The sequence below is a fragment of the Pan troglodytes genome, chromosome 15 (assembly GCF_028858775.2).
Source record: "Pan troglodytes isolate AG18354 chromosome 15, NHGRI_mPanTro3-v2.0_pri, whole genome shotgun sequence".
Classification (NCBI taxonomy): Eukaryota; Metazoa; Chordata; class Mammalia; order Primates; family Hominidae; genus Pan; species Pan troglodytes.
In genome coordinates this window covers 79,801,228-79,819,354 of record NC_072413.2, presented here as the reverse complement: position 1 = coordinate 79,819,354, position 18,127 = coordinate 79,801,228, and the positions used below count along the sequence as shown (strand labels likewise).

At 41.0% G+C, this 18,127-nt stretch overlaps 1 protein-coding gene across 4 annotated transcripts in view; it reads right to left on the bottom strand.

Moving 5' to 3' along the window:
• The window catches only part of LOC129136995 (uncharacterized), a 566,655-nt gene that overhangs the window by 236,045 nt on the left and 312,483 nt on the right, over positions 1–18,127 (bottom strand). For 3 of the 4 annotated variants that reach the window (XR_010150978.1, XR_010150979.1, XM_063793022.1), the window contains one exon: positions 14,761–14,840. Coding sequence is in view for 2 of the 4 variants with exons in the window: in XM_063793022.1 (XP_063649092.1) it covers positions 14,761–14,840 (80 nt within the window). In the remaining 2 variants the exon portion in view is untranslated. Of the gene's footprint in view, positions 1–3,369; positions 3,642–14,760; positions 14,841–18,127 lie in introns of those variants that run through there. The other variant, XM_063793021.1, reaches the window with a different exon arrangement.

The following is an 18,127-nucleotide window of genomic DNA, read 5'->3' as shown; positions in this document are numbered from 1 at the left end:
TGCTTTACTTCATTGGATTTTCCCCAGAAGGTACCATTTTAATCCCTATTTTAAATAGGGAGAAGCCAAAGTTTAAAACAACAAGTAGCTTGTTCAAGGTTGCTCAGCTTGCAGGGCACAAAACTGAGACTAAAATCACGTAAGTCTGACTCCATAGTTATTTTTCATCCACTGGGGAAGTGGTGTCTCTCTCTTCCTGGTACAGGCACTTTACATTGACCTTAATAGACTACGAACCCAGGGTAAACAGAGAAATTTATGAAACTCTTTTAGTTTAAATTGGGTTCAAATTTTCAAACTATGCCTAAGGATTTGGAATTTAATATATTGTGCCCCCCTTTTGAACTGTTTCACTGATCCTTCAGTGGGTTTCTGATATAACAAGATGGCAGAGTGGTTGGAGGTTTCTGAACTCATATTTGGCATCATTAGGTTTTATAGTCTTTACAAGTTCTACACTATGAAATTTTGAATCTGAGATTAATGTGTGCTATGGTCTTCTCTCATTAAAGCTAAAGCTAGCAACAGCTATGCCAGACTCTGCAGTGTATACCTAATGAGAAAAACTTTCATTAGCATTGACCCATCACTAAAGGCTCTTTCATCACACTGTGCATTACAGACAAGCATTAGGTCTGTCTCACCTGAAATCAAATTTCCTGAGTGTGGCTGCCAGTATCACAGACATGCATCCAAATCAGAAAATGTTAGGCATGTTATTATATTGCCTTATATTACCTTAAATTACATATTACCTTATATTACCTTATGTTATGTATCACCCTTGTTAAAAATATATTAAGATTAAAAATACAGAAGAATGAAAAAGGATAAGGAATATTTGAATATATATGTGTGTGTATACATACATATATATATATACACATCTCCAGCGGAATGAGTAAAAACAAGTTGCTACAGAAACCAACTGTAATGCTACAGAAACCAACTGAAAATGAGCGTCAGAAGTGGGTAATATAAAACTTTAAACCATCATCATTCATGACATTTACACCATTATTGTGGTGCTTGGAGAGTTAACTGAAATCAGCCGCATGTAGCAAATATTTGGGGTTAGTTCTCAAATACACCATTCTCCTCACATTTCTCATGTCTCCAGAATAATTATACAAACTATACTGCAAAGCCCAGAAGGGAAATTCAACTTTTATGAAGGAAACATGAAAAACCTTACACAAGAAAAATATGCTTAAATGTCTTTCTCCTTTGCTTCCCTGGTTTCTCGTTTATTTTAATTAAAACTCTCCATTTAGGGGACAAGTGATTGCATATCCTAAGAAACATAAACAAAAATTTACCCTTTACAAAATATTTTCTGGTCTTCAGTGAATTATTCCTTGCAGGTAAAAAAAAAAAAAAAAAGCCATTGACAAAACTGATTAAATTTAAATGAAACAATCTGAATGATTTTAAGATAAACATTTTTTACACTTGAAATTATTCCCTCATTGTAGTATATTGTATATGTCCTTTCACTTTCATTTACACTTACACTACACACATACACACACACACACATATAATTGTTTATTGCCAATATCTCTGAATAGCAGAAGGTCAAAGAGACTACCTTCCTATCTTGTTAGCTGGTAACCTTTCAATTTTAGGAAGAATCACTTGTGTGAAGGCCTTTGTCTTTCTTTAATCCAATCCGCAACCCATTGTTTTATGTATCTTCCCAGGCATGAGGTGCATGCTGGCATATTTCATTCCCATTTGGTCATTTTGGGGTTTGGGGTAAGTCAAAAAAGACATAATATTCTAAATGAAACAGAGGTTTGTAGCATGGTTTTAAAAGATTCATGCATATCAAGATTGCTAGTGCTACTAAAAGATAAAACATTCAGGGTACATCATTTTTCTCATCAGATCATCACTGCATGTATTATATGAAAATATCTATCTATATCTATGCATTTATAAAGTATTTTTCCACACAATTACTGAGAGAAATTATATGATATACCAGCCCAAAAATTTTGGGGATATTCCTGGAAAATTATGTTACACACATGTAGCACTTGATCTTTTGCAAGCATTTTCCAAAGCACAATCTCATTTGGTTTTTATAACAGCCCTATGAGAGTGGGAGAGCCAGCATCATTCTCATTTTAGAGATAAGAAAATTCAGTATTATAAGCCCTTACCTACAGTCAAAGCTGAGCAAAAAATTCTGGACTCCTAAGACAGTTATCTTTTCAGTTATCTTTTCTACTGGGCCATAAAACTACACTTTATTCTTCTTTCATTTTTAAAAAAATACTCACAAATGTACTCATTATAAACAAACTGTGGTTTTGAATTCTATAAATAAAGGTGGAAATATAAAGTCTTCCTTCACTCTAAAAGGCTACAACCTGGTAATATCTATAATAATTTGTATGAAACATTTACACTCTAGTTACTTATGTGTGTATCTTAGAGTTGGTAGTCACTAGACTACTGCCTACAGATCAAACCTGGCCTGCCATTTTCGTTGGTTTTTGTTTTTGTTTTGTTTTGTTTTTCTTTTCTTTTTAACAGTCTGAAAGGTTACAATTGTTTTTACATTTTTAAATAGCTGAAAAACCACAAAATAGAAAGACTATTTCATCACAAGTGAAAATTACATGAAATTCAAATTTCAGAGTCCATAAAGTTTATTGGAACACAGCAATACTCATTCATTTACATACTGCTTTTGCTTTGTTGCCCATTTGAGTAGTTAAAATAGAGATTACATATCCCAAAAGCCTAAAATATTTATTATCTAACCTGTTACAGGAAAGATTTACCAAACCCATTACAAAGCATCCCTTTTTTTTTTTATTCATACCAAATTATCTTTTTTAAATCAGGAAACAGGTGAATGCCCATATTTGGAAGAGCCTTTAAGCAACACTCAAGAGTATTTCTGTCCTTAGAAAGGCAGGTGAAAGTTGAGAGGCCTTTTCTGGGAATATGATTATCTGGCTAAGAATCATAGAACATTCTATATGACACAGGAATCACATACTGCGTCATTTAGAAGGTTCCACTACCTAACCAACACTGTTACGTAGAGAAGGAACTACATACAGAATGGAGGTAATATAGCAAATTTTAACAGCCTGTACCTGGAAATATCTACCCTATTATTCAGAGTAGCAGCATGGAAACACTTACCCAAAACACAACAGAGAAGTTCCTGTAATTCCTTGCTTCTATGAGAAAATATCTTCAGGGACAGACATCCCCACCTCTCTTTCCCCAAATCTACTAAAATTACAGAACACCCAAGTAACTCTTCAGACCACTAGGCCCAATTACCTCTGGACTTGGGCCCAGTGCAAGTCACAACACGTAACAAAATTGAAATTTCAGACCATATCCTCAAACTTCTGGCCCAGTCTGTTAAAGGGACCAACACACCTGTTAAACATATGATGGCAAGCTGCCATGTTTTGCAGTAGTCAGAAGTTCAGTGTCATGTAAAAGACTTTTGTCCCTGGTGCTGAGATAATGAGCTTGTTCTTTCTTGATGATTTATGGGATGCAGATGAGAAACTGGCTGATTGAGGTTTTGGAAGATGAAAGTTTTCCGCTCTTGGCAGTACCACCAGTACCCTGGAGAATGAGGTTTAACTGCTCCAGTTCCATTACTGCCATCAGAAAAAGTCGAATAACAAATTATGCCAGGTGAATATAAATAATACTCATTTTGTTCAATTTGCTACCTGCAACAGGGCTAGAAAGCACTCTGAACTTCTTTGCAAATCCAAACCATAGTATTCTGATACATAGTTACTGATATGCACCAGGGTCTTATTTGTGTAGGGCAACCAACTGGTCCCTAAATTACTACCCGTCCTTCAGTCTTTGTCTTAACGCTTGTATTTAGGCCTCTACATTTGCTCCCTGTTAGCCATAGACCTAACTTTTTCTCCTACCTGCTTAATGTACCTCAATAAACAATTAAACTTGCTTTCAAGATGCAGATATTATATATCTGAGGTTAATAAGTACTATGTTATATTATGGACTTTGCTTCAAATAAATATTAAGTAAATCCTTCTGTCCAATATAACAACCACCAGCCACATGAAACTATTTAAATTAATTAACATTAAAGTTTTAGATTTACTTCTTCAGCCACTCTAGCATATCCCAACGACTCAATATTCATATGTGGTCTGTGGATAACATATTGAACAGTGCAGACATAGAATATTTTCATCACTGCAGAAAGCTCTATGAGACAGTTCTGCTCTACACCTTAACCCACAAAAGTAAAATTATCTTTTAAGCCCACTCTTTTTATCTACCTATTCTCACAATTCAATGCAAAGCTTTCGCCTTTTTTCTACTTTTGAAAAAAAAAAAACTAAGGACTAGAAGGAAACTAATATTTTTTGAGTGTCTGTCATGTGCGAGGCATGGGCCCTTAGTTCACACAAATAATTTCATTTAATTCTCCCAAAGTAGTCTAAGAGTTTCTTTATTCCCAGGTCCACTCTCTCTGAGGCCCCTGGCCTAGAACATGTCCACAGTCATCTCTTTACTAATTATTTCTCTTATTAAACAAATACCTACTGACACCTATAGTGTTTCTGGAATGGTTCTAGAAGTTGCTTTTCCCTGGCACTGGTCCTAGGAATCCTATTTTCTCAAGTTTTGCTCTCTTTGCCTTTCTCGGAAATTTCCACAACTCCTCCTCTTGGAATGAGTGTAGCCCACTTTCTCTCTGAATATCTTCCCACAGTTTTCCTTTAACAGCTCACATGATTCCCAAACCTGCCTGCTGTCCATCTTAATCCTCAGCCCATGTCTTGTGAAAAGTCACTCCTGCTGCCAAAATTGCAAGGGAGATCTAAATATCCCCCACTAGTTTTCATAATACCATTTGAAATTCAAAATTTACATATGAATATTAAAAGACAATGACTGTACATTCACTGGTCTAAGAAAGTCTGGTTGTCTTATTTAAACATTGAATATATATTGAATATTGAATATATATTTGTATTAGTCCATTCTCACACTGCTATAAAGACATACCTAAGACTGGGTAATTTATGAATAAAAGAGGTTTAATTGACTCCAGTTCCACAAGCTGTACAGGAAGCATGGCTGGGGAAGCCTTAGGAAACTTATGATCATGGTGGAAGGCAAAGGGGAAGCAAGCACCATCCTCACATGGTGGAGCAGGATAAAGAGAGTTAAGGGGGAAGTGCTATACACTTTCAAGCAACCGATCTCACGAGAACTCTATCACAAGACAGCACTAGGGGGATGGTGCTAAACCATTAGAAACTGCACTCATGATCCAATCACCTCCCACAGGCCCCTCTTCCTACACTCAGGATCACAATTCAACATGAGATTTGCGCAGGGACATAGAACAAAATCATATCATTCCAGCCCGGCACCTCCCAAACCTCATGTACTTCTCACATTTCAAAACACAACTATGCCTTGCCAACATCCCCCAAAGTCTTAACTCATTCCAGCATTAACTGAAAAGTCCAACTCCAAAGTCTCATGTAAGGCAAGGCAAGTCTCTTCTGCCTATGAGCCTATAAAATCAAAAGCAAGTTAGTTACTTTCAAGACACAATGGAGTTATAGGCATTGAGTAAATGCTCTCGTTCCAAAAGGGGAAAAGTGGCCAAAATAAAGGAGGTACAGGCCCCATGCAAGTCTGAAACCCAGCAGGGTGGTCATTAAATCTTAAACCTCAAAAATAATCTCTTTTGACTCCATGTCTCACATCCAGGGCACACTGATGCCTGGTGGGTGTGGGTAGCTCCACCCCCTGGCTTCACAGGGTACAGCCCCTGTGGCTGCTTTCACAGGCTGGCATTGAGTGCCTGCAGCTTTTCCAGGCACACAGTACAAGTTGTTGGTGGATCAACCATTCTGGGGTCTGGAGGACAGTGGCCCTCTTCTCACAGCTCCACTAGGCAGTACCCCAGTGGGGACTCTATGTGGGGGCTCCAACCCCACATTTCCCTTCCACGCTGCCCTAATAGAGGTTCTCCATGAGGATTCCACCCTTGCAGCAGACTTCTGCCTGGGAATCCAGGCATTTCTATAAATCCTCTGAAATCTAGGTGGAAGCTCCCAAGCCTCAATTCTCACTCTCTATGCACCTGCAGGCCCAACACCATGTGGAAGCCACTGAGGCTTGAGGCTCGCACTCTCTGAAGCAATGGCTCAAGCTGTACCTTGGCCCATATTAACCACAGCTGGAGCTGGAGCTGGAGCAGCCGCAATGCAGGGCACCATGTCCCAAGGCTGCACAGAGCAGTGGGGCCCCTGGCCTGGCCCATGAAACCATTTTTCCCTCCTAGACGTTCAGGCCTGTGGTGGGAGGGGCTGCCAGAAAGATCTCCAAAATGTCTTGTAGGCATTTTTCCCATTGTCTTGGCTATTAACATTTGGCTCCTCTTTATGCAAATTTCTGCAGCCAGCTTAAATTCCTTCCCAGAAAACGGGTTTTTCTTTTCTACTACATGGTCAAGCTGCAAATTTTCCAAACTTTTATGCCCTGTTTCCCTTTTAAATATAAGTTCCAATTTCAGACCATCTCTTTGTGAATGCACATGAACATATGCTATTAGAAGCAGCCAGGCCACATCTTGAATGCTTTGCTGCTTAGAAATTTTGTCCACCAGATGCCCTAAGTCATGTCTCTCAAGTTAAAACGTAAGTTGATCTCTAGGGCAGGGGCAAAATGCCACTAGTCTTTTTGCTAAAGCATAGCATGAGTGACCTTTACTCCAGTTCCCAATAAATTCCTCATCTCCATCTGAGACCTCCTCAACCTGTACTTCACTGTCAATATGACTATCAGCATTTTGGTCACAACCATTCAAAAAGTCTCTAGGAAGCCCCAAACTTTCCCTTATCTTCCTATCTTCTGAGCCCTCCAAACTGTTCCAACCTCTGCTCATTTTAGGTATCATTATAGCAATGCCCAATTTCTCTGGTGCCAAATTTCTGTATAAGATCCTTCTCACACTGTTATAAAGACATAACTGAGACTGAGTAATTTATGAATAAAAGAGGTTTAATTGATTCCCAGTTCCACAGGCTGTACAGGAAGCATGGCTGGGGAGGCCTTAGGAAACTTAACAATCATGGTGGGAGGAGAGGGGAAAGCAAGCACCATCCTCACATGGTAGAGCAGGAGAGAGAGAGAGTTAAGGGGGAAGTACTACATACTTTCAAGCAACTGGATCTCATGAGAACTCTATCATGAAACAGCACTAGGGGGATGGTGCTAAACCATTAGAAACCACCCTCATGATTCAGTCACCTCCCAACAGACCCCACCTCCAAAACTCAGGATGACAATTCAACATGAGATTTGGGTGGGGACACAGAGCCAAATCATATCAATATTGAATACTGAATTCAATATATTTGAATATTGAATTCAATATTTTTAATATTGAATTCAATATTTTTAATATTGAAGGTGGTGGCACCTCAGCTTCAATGAGTCTTCAGAAATAGGCAATTTTTATTAGAAATATTTTGAATCTGGCCAGGTTCAGTGGCTTACATCTGGAATCCTAGCACTTTGGGAGACTAAAGTGGAAGGATCACTTGATCCCAGGAGTTAGAGCTCAGCCTTGGCAACATAGTGAGACTCCATCTCTACAAAAAAAAAAAAAAAAATTTAGCTGGGCATGGTGGTATGCACCTGTGGTCCCAGCTACTTGGGAAGCTGAGATGGGAGGATCACCTGAGCTTGGGAGGTTGAAGCTGCAGTGAGCTGTGATCGCATCACTGCACTCCAGCCTGGGAGTAAGACAGAGTAACAACCTGTCTAAAAAATACATATATATATATACACACACATATTTTATATATATATACATGCACACACATATACACATAGAAACTTTCATGCAAAGTCTACTAGAAACAGTAATAGATAAAAGACAGCCACCAATTCTTTGACATGCCTCCATCCAGAAGTGGAGTGTGCTTCTCTTTCCCTTGGATAGGGCTGACTGGAACTGCTTTAACCAATGAAGGCTGATGGAAGTCATGTGATGCCATTCCCAGGCTTAGACTTTAAGAGAGCTGTCAGCTTCAACTTTGGCATCTCTTGGTAGCTGACTCACCCCATAAGAATTCTGACAACCTGCTAGAGAGATCACCTGAGGAGTACATAGAGAGATCACCTGAGGGTATGTGGAGGGGGATCTCAGCTTTTCAGGTGTCCATCAAGGTGCCAGGATGTAGGATGAACTCATCTTGGGCCCTCTGGATGAATCCAGGCACCAGTTATACACCACCCGGTAACCAGAGTCTCTGCCATGTGGAGCAGAATAGCAAAGCCACGTCTTGCCAAATTCCTGTCCCAGAAAATCATGACAGATAATAAAATAGATTTGTTTAAGCTATTAAGTGTTAACGCAGTTTATTAGGCAATAATAGATAACCAGAGCTTAGGGCAACAAATTAGCTGGTATGACTGGCTACCATCCTCATGGACACGTTTCAGGATGGTCTTCTAACAGAATCATGAGGAGGGGAGAGACAGCCAGACCCACTTCATGGAAAGCGTAAGTCGTAGAAGCATATGGTGCTACTGGTAAGATAAAAATGGTCTGGGTGAGGAAGAAGAAAGAAATACCACTGGTTTCCCTGGTTGCTCTATCCCACAATTCTACCTGCACACTACCCAACTTTTAAGAAATGGCCTGTTATTAATATTTTGAATTTACTTGATTATCTCCCCCACTAGGCTGGAAGGTTCCTGAAATCAGGGATCTCTTGCCTAGATCGTCAGCATCTAGAGAAAATACCACAAATGAGTTACGACAGGTTTCAGTTTCTAGTCCAGCCCTGCTATTCCCCAGTGATGTAGCCTTGGGCAACTTAACCTCCATGTACCTCAGTTTTGTCATCTACAAAGAAGGGGGAATAGTATGATGCCTATCTCATTGAGTACTAAGAAATGAATGACAAAATATACTGCTTGATTAATAAATAAAAATATCTACTTCTTGATAACCTTGTACCTGGCTAGCCCTGGTGGACTCATTAATACCAACAAAAGTACTTGCTTGTACACTAAAGATTAATTACAATACTAGTAGAGACCTCAGAAACCAGACTAGGCAGAGGTCTCAAAGAACAGGCTTTTTAGGAGAACATGTTGTGGTGCTAATTGGAGATCTCCAATCCAATTCTCTTTCACTTATATCCACCTCATAATAGGAGCAGATTTGTCATGGCCCCAAGTTATCTATTGGACTTGGGTCATTGTGAAAGAGAGGACAGGAAAGACTCTTTAATCCCTAGGCTGGAAAGCAATAGCCCAGCTTCAAAAGTTGGTTCTTACACTGGCCTCTGCTGACCCAAGACCCAGTTTCCCAAGGACATGCTAAGTATAGATATGGTTCAGTAATCAGGAGATCTAACAAAAGGAAAAAAAAAGCAGAAAAAAAATGGAGAAACAAATGCTAAATCCACGAGGCTACACATGATGTGGTTCTGCTGTGCTGGAGGTGGCTTCTGGTGGGCAGATGGTGGGAGGCAGGGGTGAAGTGACTGAAGCACTTGTGATTTTTGCTGGGGTCTCCATAACTAAGAGTAAGCTGGGCCAGTAGAGGAAGGGCTGTCAGTGTCTTCAAGTTCAGCAAGTTCTGGGGAATGTTAAGTAGTTAGAATGTTAATCCTGATAGCCACAAACGCAGTTTCTAGAAGAAGGAGGAAAGGAGGGAAGAAAGGAGAAAGAGAAGGAGGAGAAGGAGAGTGGGGAGGAAGAAGAGGAGACAACATTTTGGGGAGTGAGAATAGCAGAGGGATTGAGGACACAGCTTCTGGAGTCCATATACCTGATTGGTATCCCAATTCCATTACTTTCTTGAACAAACTAGTTAACCTCTGTAAGCCTGTTTCACTCTCTGAAAAGGGGGCACAAAAATAATATGTGCCTCAAAAGAGTCTGGGGATTCAGTGAGATATTTTGGTTATACCCTAAAGCATGATTACCCCATTTAAAGTATCTATTGCACTCTTCCACTTTTTCTTCCTCCATTGCATATAATGCCCTTGAACATTTAAAACTGTGGGCGTGGGTGTGAGTTTGTGTGAACATGTATACACACAGGTGTGTTTGTGTGTATAAACTATACGTGTGTAGTTTATTCTTTACTGTTTTTCTCCCTCTACTAGAATACAAGATTCAAGAGGGCAGGTATACCAATTCTTATTTTTTAATGGGTCCCAAGTACTTAGAAGGGTACCAGGTGACTAGCAAGTACTTGGTAAATATTTTTTGAATGAATGAATAAATGGAGGTAAAGCACCTAACTTACAATAAATACTCAATGGCTTCTACTGTTATTTGCTAACTCCTGCTGCTTAAATCCTGTCTGGATTACATTCTCAGAAGTACTGTGTTCCATAATGCTGAGCTCAGTCCTTCTGTACAGCACTTACCGCATTTTTCTCATATTATAACTTCTCTATTTGTGTATCTTATTTCCTCTCCAAGAATAAAAGTGGAGCAATTAGATTATTAGGTTCAGTGATTAAAGACCAGGCCATTATGTGTAGTGGTTAAAAGAATAGACTTTTAAACCAGACCTCAGTTTGAATATTCAGTTTTGCCACTTACTGGGTGCCCTTGGGCAAGTTATTGTCACTAAGCTTAATTGTTCTCATCAACTTAATGAGTATGATAGTTGTTCTTCCCTCATAAAATCGGTTTGAAGATTAAATGAGACACTGCTTTTAAAATGCTTAGCACAGTGCCTGACACATAATAAACAGAAAATAAATGTCAACTGTGATTATTCATCATTGCCTCCCTCTTGGTATTTTGCATGATGCCTTACATAAAACATCCTATAGAGCAAACAATCACTGAATGAATGCATCTCAAACTTAACCTTAAACAACCCAAGGTTTCCCACAGTTCTCTTAATGTTCTCTCATTCTTCCCTGCTTTGTCCTCAGTCCAAGTCTTCCTGGACAACTGAGTTCCAATTTCCCCTGCAGACTGATTGCATCACCTCTCACGTTATCCTGCTCCCAGTGGCGAGCCAAAGCTGTCATTCTTACAGCAGTCTGGCAGGGCTGCAGATGACACTTCAGGCTCGCTCTCTAGTCTGTCACAGATCAGGTCAAGCAACAAAAAAAACAGATTAGATGCCAAGGACTTACTGCATTTTAATGCTTGGTTCCTGGCCCATGTATATGCTGAGGGACAATAATTACAACAATATGACCTTGCTTAACAAATTGGTCTGTCAAACCAGGTCTTGCAAAATGACTTGGATGAATTCAAGCTTAACTTGTGATCTTCCAACTCAACAGTTGCTATACACACACTGATTAACATGGTTTGGCTGTGTCCTCACCCAAATCTCATCTTGAATTGTAATCCCTATAGTCCCCACATGTTGAGGGAGTGACCCAGTGGGAGGTGATTGGACCATGCTGTTCTCATAGTAGTGAGTTGAGTTCTCACGAGATCTGACGGTTTTATAAGGCAGTTTTCCCTGCTCTTGCTAGCTCTCTCTTTCCTGCTGCCACATAAGGAAGGTCTTTGCCTCCCCTTCACCTTCCACCATGCTTGTAAGTTTCCTGAGACCTCCCCAGCCATGTGGAACTGTGAGTCAATTTAACCTTTATAAATGACCCAGTTTCAGGCAATTCTTTATAGCAGTGTGAGAATGAACTAAGACATTGATCTACCATATTCACTGTCAAAACTGAAAGGAAATGGAAGCAGACATTCATTCATTCATTTGTTCAACAATTATTTGCTGAGTGCTAAGCTCACACTGTTGAATGAGACATAGCTGCTTGCACTTTGAAAAAGCTTACAGTATAATGGTCAGGATCACAGAAAAGTCAATGTTCTACGTAGAATAATCTAAACTCAAAAACTTCAGACTCATTCTGGAAAGCTTAGCTGGTAACTAAGGCAAGGACTAGGAAAAACCTATTTGGAAGAAACGTGGCATTTGATATGTTTTCCTCAATCATCCAGGTAATTCTCTCATTGTCAGTTCTCTCTGCCCGGGCAAATTTGAAGACTCCTTTGTGTACGAAATAAGGAACATGTTCTATCACTGATGTCCTCAGTGAAGATGTCCAGCTGGTTTTATCTACTTCTACCTCGGTCAGTGTATTAATTTTCTATTGCTGCTATAACAAGTTACTATAAACTCAATGGCTTAAAATAACACAAGTTTTATATCTGACCGTTATGGAGGCCAGAAGTCTGAAATGAGTCTCACTAGGCTGAAATTAAGATGTCAGTAGGACTGTCTTCCTTTCTGGAGCCTCTAGGAGACAGTCTGCCTTATTGCCTTTTCCAGGTTCTAGAGGCTCTCCATATTCCTTGGCTCTTGGCCAGCTTCCACTTTCAAAGCCAGAGAAATGGCAGGTTAAGTCTTTCCCATGTCACATCATTCTGGTACTAACTCTCCTGCCTCCCCCTCCCACACTTACAGGCCCCTTGTGATTACACTTGACCTGCCTAGGTAATCCAGGAAAACCTCCTGGTATTAAGATCAGCCAATTAGCAACCTCAATTCTCCTTTGCTACATAACACATTTAAAAGTCGAGTATTAGGATGCAGACATTTTGGGGGGGACAATTGTTCTGCCTACCACAGGGATGTAAGCTTTGCTTTCATGCCATTATTACTGAGAGGTGACAGCCTGCTGGCAGCCCTCGCTCATGCTCGGCGCCTCCTCGGCCTCGGCGCCCACTCTGGCCGTGCTTGAGGAGCTCTTCAGCCCGCCGCTGCACTGTGGGAGCCCGTTCCTGGGCTGGCTGAGGCCGGAGCTGGCTCCCTCAGCTTGCCAGGAGGTATGGAGGGAGACGCGGGGCGGGAACTGGGGCTGCTCGCGGTAGGCCAGAGCAAGTTCTGGGTGGACGTGGCCTTGGCGGGCCCCACACTCCGAGCGGCTGGCCACCCCGCCAGCCCCGGGCAGTGAGGGGCTTACCACCTGGGACAGCAGCTGCGGAGGGTGTGCCAAGTCCCCCAGCAGTGCCAGCCCGCCGGCGCTGTGCTCGAATTCTCGCCTGGCCTCAGCTGCCTCCCCACCGGGCAGGGCTCAGGACCTGCAGCCTGCCATGCCTCCCCACGCCCTGGGCTCCTGCACAGCCTGAGCCTCTCCCAGGAGCGCAGCCCTCTGCTTCGGCCCCCCCCTCCCCCCCCCCCCCACGTCCCATCAACCACCCAAGGGCTGAGGAGTGCGGGTGCATGGCCCAGGACTGGCAGGCAGCTCCACCTGCAGCCAGGTGCAGGATCCACTGGGTGAAGCCAGCTGGGCTCCTGAATCTGGTGGGGACTTGGAGAACCTTTATGTCTAGCTAAGGGATTGTCGATGCACCAATGGGCACTCTGTATCTAGCTAATCTCCTGGGGACTTGGAGAATCTTTATGTCTAGCTAAGGGATTGTGGATGCACCAATCAGCACTCTGTATCTAGCTCAAGGTTTGTAAATGCACCAATCAGCACTCTGTGTCTAGCTCAGGGTTTGTAAATACACCAGTCAGCACTCTGTGTCTAGCTCAAGGTTTGTAAATGCACCAATCAGCACCCTGTGTCTCTAGCTCAAGGTTTGTAAATGCACCAATCAGTGCTCTGTGTCTAGCTAATCTACTGGGGACTTGGAGAACTTTTGTGTCTAGCTCAGGGATTATAAACGCACCAATCAGCACCCTGTCAAAACGGACCAATCAGCTCTCTGTAAAATGAACCAATCAGCAGGATGTGGGTGGGGACCGATAAGGGAATAAAACCAGACTGCGTGAGCCAGCAGTGGCAACCCGCTTGGGTCCCCTTCCACACTGTGGAAGCTTTGTTCTTTTGCTCTTTGCAATAAATCTTGCTGCTGCTAGCTCTTTGGGTCCACACTGCCATTATGAGCTGCAACACTCACCGCGAAGGTCTGCAGCTTCTCTCCTGAGGCCAGCGAGACCACGAACCCAGGAAGAATGAACAACTCCAGACGCGCTGCCTTAAGAGCTGTAACACTCACCGCGAAGGTCTGCAGCTTCACGCCTGAAGCCAGCAAGACCACGAACCCACCAGAAGGAAAAAACTCCAAACACATCTGAACATCAGAAGGAACAAACTCTGGACACGCCGCCTTTAAGAACTGTAACACTCACTGCGAGGGTCCACGGCTTCATTCTTAAAGTCAGTGAGACCAAGAACCCACCAATTCCAGACACATTACCATACCCTAAATATTCGGAGTGAAAGAGAGGAAATATTTCTGAATGTCTCAAACAATTGGATGTAGATAGTGCAGTAGGTTGGATGCAGAACTAAGTCTTCAAACTCAAGTCTCAGAACATAGCAAACCCCTTGTCAGTGGATAGTCTGATATCATCAGAAGGCTACAAGAAGGACAAGTGTGACTCAGATTTCATGCAGATCCCTGGAGGTAGTTCTTGATGCTGAATAATCCATGAGATTTAACATCTTTTCATTTCGAATAACCATTTCTCCCTCTCTCCCCATTTTTTCTCCAGCTTATCTTGTATCTGATTCAGAACTGGGAAAGCTCTAGAAATTTGAATAAGAAGATGTTCTTCCTACCAACATTAGCAACTTTTGAAATGATTACTCAGGCCAGGAACTTTGGAATCATTATTGATTCTCCTTTTCCCAGCACCCCATATGCAATCCTTCAGTAATACTTTTTGGCTCTATTTTTCAAATATATACCAAATTGAAGTATTTCTCATCACATCTGCAACTCCCATCCCCCTTCAGCACTCACCATCTCACGCCACGTCTATTGTGATGGCCTGCTTTGCTGGCTTTTCTGCTTCCGCTCTTACTTCCAGGATGTTCTCGATCCTGAAACCCGAAGTGTTATTTTTAAAACAAAAAGCAGATCATGACACTTTTTTCCCAAATGCTTCTTCAGTGGCTTTCCACACACTTAAAATAATATTCACAATCCACATCATGGTTTGCAAGGCCCTATGCAGTCTGATCTGGACAAACTCCCAACCCTATCTACAAACATCTTTTCCTCCTTGTTTCTGACTTAGGGCATTTTACACACACCAATCTCCTGCCCATATAGCATTTTCTCGAGGTCTTCCCATGGTCAGCTGCTTCATATTATTTAAGATGTGATTTGAATGTAGGGTAGCAAGATAAAGTTGAATACATTTGTGAAATCTGAATTTCATATTAACAATGAATAATTTTTTAAATATAAGTATATCCCATTGTCAGAGGCATTTTAACTAGAACAACTCCATCTTGAATAGGGGGTAGGTAAAATAAGGCTAAGACCTGCCAGGCTGCATTCCCAGTAAGTTAAGGCATTATTACTCACAGGATGAGATAGGAGGCTGGCACAAGATACAGGTCATAAAGACCTTGCTGATAAAAACAGGTTGCAGTAAAGAAGTCAGCTAAAACCCACCAATTCAAGTGGCGATAACAGTGACCTCTGGCTGTCCTCACTGCCTCACTCCCACCAGCAATATGACAGTTTACAAATGCCATGGCAATGTCAGGAAGCTACACTAGGTGGTCTAAAAAAGGGAGGCATAAATAATCCACCCCTTGTTAAGCATGTAATAAAAAAAAGAAAAGCCATAAAAATGGGCAACCAGAAGCCCTCAGGGCTGTTCTGTCTATGGAGTAGCCATTCTTTTATTCCTTTACTTTCCTTATAAACTTGCTTTCACTTTACTGTATGGATTCGCCCTGAATTCTTTCTTGTCCAAGATCCAAGAACTCTCTCTTGGGGTCTGGACCCGGACCCCTTTCTAATAACTCCATGAATATACATATTGGGCATCCTGTATATTTATTTGCTAATTCTGGCCATCTTATTTAAATGACATTTATTCAATGAGGTATCTAAACACCCTCACCTCCTTCACTTTCTATCTTTTTAACCTGATGCTATTATTAATATTACTGTTATTGCACTTATATTAATTGCTTATTAGTTTATGTTTATTATGTATCCACCTGAGTAGATGTAAGCTCCATGAGTTAGAGAACCTATTTTATTCACACAGTAGCTCTAGAACCAGAACTGCCTGTAAGACTTAATAAGATTTGTTTAAAAAAATAAATGAATAAATGTCTAAGTTTATTTGACCTTTATGCCCTGATTTATATGGTACCTCCCTTTTTCTCCTGAAAGCAGTATACAGCTGCCTGGGCTGTTGGGAAGTCACCAGGAATTTGATTATCACAGACAGCACTTAAAAAAAAAGAGCCCCAATCGATGCTTCAAAATATGCTCCCATTAGATGTATTTATGCAGATTAGCACTGGTCAAGCACTATAGGGGTTTCAGTCAATGTCAGACCCTCTGCCCTAGAAGGACACTGTGAATGGCATTTTCCTTTCTGTTTGAGAGGAATGAGGAGCAGCTGGCATGAGACTCCTCTGGGAATCCATTTGCATTTAATTGTCTGGGCACTTAAGGAAGAGGTAGGGTCACTTTCCCCATTCTGCTTTTCTATTAATTTAAATGCATACATTCAAATCAACTTCTTCTTTCTGCCTGGATGGGGACAATTACTATATTTGACATTTGCTAGTCCTCAGCAATGCCTGAGACTTGTGAATAATTTAGGAATGCTGAGTTGTTCCCTAATCAAGACAACTGAATGGCAGTAAGAGCTGGACTTGTAGTATCAGCAGCTCCCTGCCAAAAATGACAGCATTAAAATAAGGAAAGTGATAGGCACATTTAGAAGAAAAAGCACTATCCCACAGAATTGTGCAATATGCTCATTCTTTGAATATAATCTCTTTCTGATATTTATATCACTACAGCTACAAATAACAACTCGATATATGGTTAACAAGAACGAAGAGAAAACTCACCAGTCCTATACTCTGAATTTTATGGAAAAGTTTCTGCCCCATATAGGCTGAGCCCTCATTCCTCAAAACCACATGCCATGATATGGAATATATGGTCATTGTTTGTTCAATTATCAAAACTACATCAAGTAGCTACTATGTGTTAAATACAATCTAAGAACCAGAGATACGATTTAAAAAAAAAAAAGACACAATCTCAGGGTACACAGAAGTTATTGATAGAAACAGTTATTAATCAAACAATGCCATGAGTATATGTAAACTTATCCATTGTAGTAAGTGCTATAAAGAAAAACTTTTACAACGAGATGAGAGGTCAGTATAGGAAAAACTGATTGGGAATAGTGAGAAAGGAGATGGCTGGTGTCAGAGAAGCTTTTTTTGAGGAAATAACTTGAAAGATGAGATTCAACAAATGAGTTAAAATTTTTCAGAAGAGGACTAAAAGTCTGGGTCTTCAAACTGATGGGTTTCAGGACATGCTACCCCAAAACATGGCACCTTGGAATACTGAATATTTTAAATTAAGGTGAAGAAATTTGAGAAATGACAGAAAGGACTCTGTGACCTTCCCTAGCACTTCTCCCCTGAAGCAGGTCATAAGACCTTCATGTGAGAAGTGCCATAAGTGAAAACCATCCTTTGCTCCAAAGATGGAGGCATGCTGATAGGAACCTGCATGAACAGGTCTTGGCAAGTTACCCCTAGTTTACTCCCCTTCGCTCATACCCTTTGTCCTATCACATTTTCCACACCTTTTTACTCTTCGTGGAACCTAGCATAAATATGCTCAGGTTTAAGCATTTCTTTGAATCTTCATTTCTTGTTTGAATCTTCATTTCTGTGTCACATAAAACATATATTAAATAAACGTATATTTTTTTCTCTTGTTGATCTGCCTTTTGTTTCAAGGACTCCAGAGGAGAACTTAGAAGAATACAAGGAAAAGATACTTTTTTCTCTACAAAATTAATCCTACATGAAGGCTCAGTGACAGGAACAAGCTTGTAGCCTTTGAGAAACCAAATGGAGTTCAATATGGCAGAAATCTAATAAGCCAGGGACAAAGTGGCAGAGAGGGACTGAAGCAGGACACAAATTAGGTAGCAGCAGGGCAGGGGAGGGCTCGTTGGCCACCAGGAATAAAATTTTATTCTCAGTGCAAACACCTAACTTGTCTTAAGCTGGTGAGCAATAGGATTAAAATTGCATTTCAAAAAGTTCTCTCTGACTCTTGAAATAAAACTAGCTTGGAGGAGATACTCTAGAGTAGGATGAAG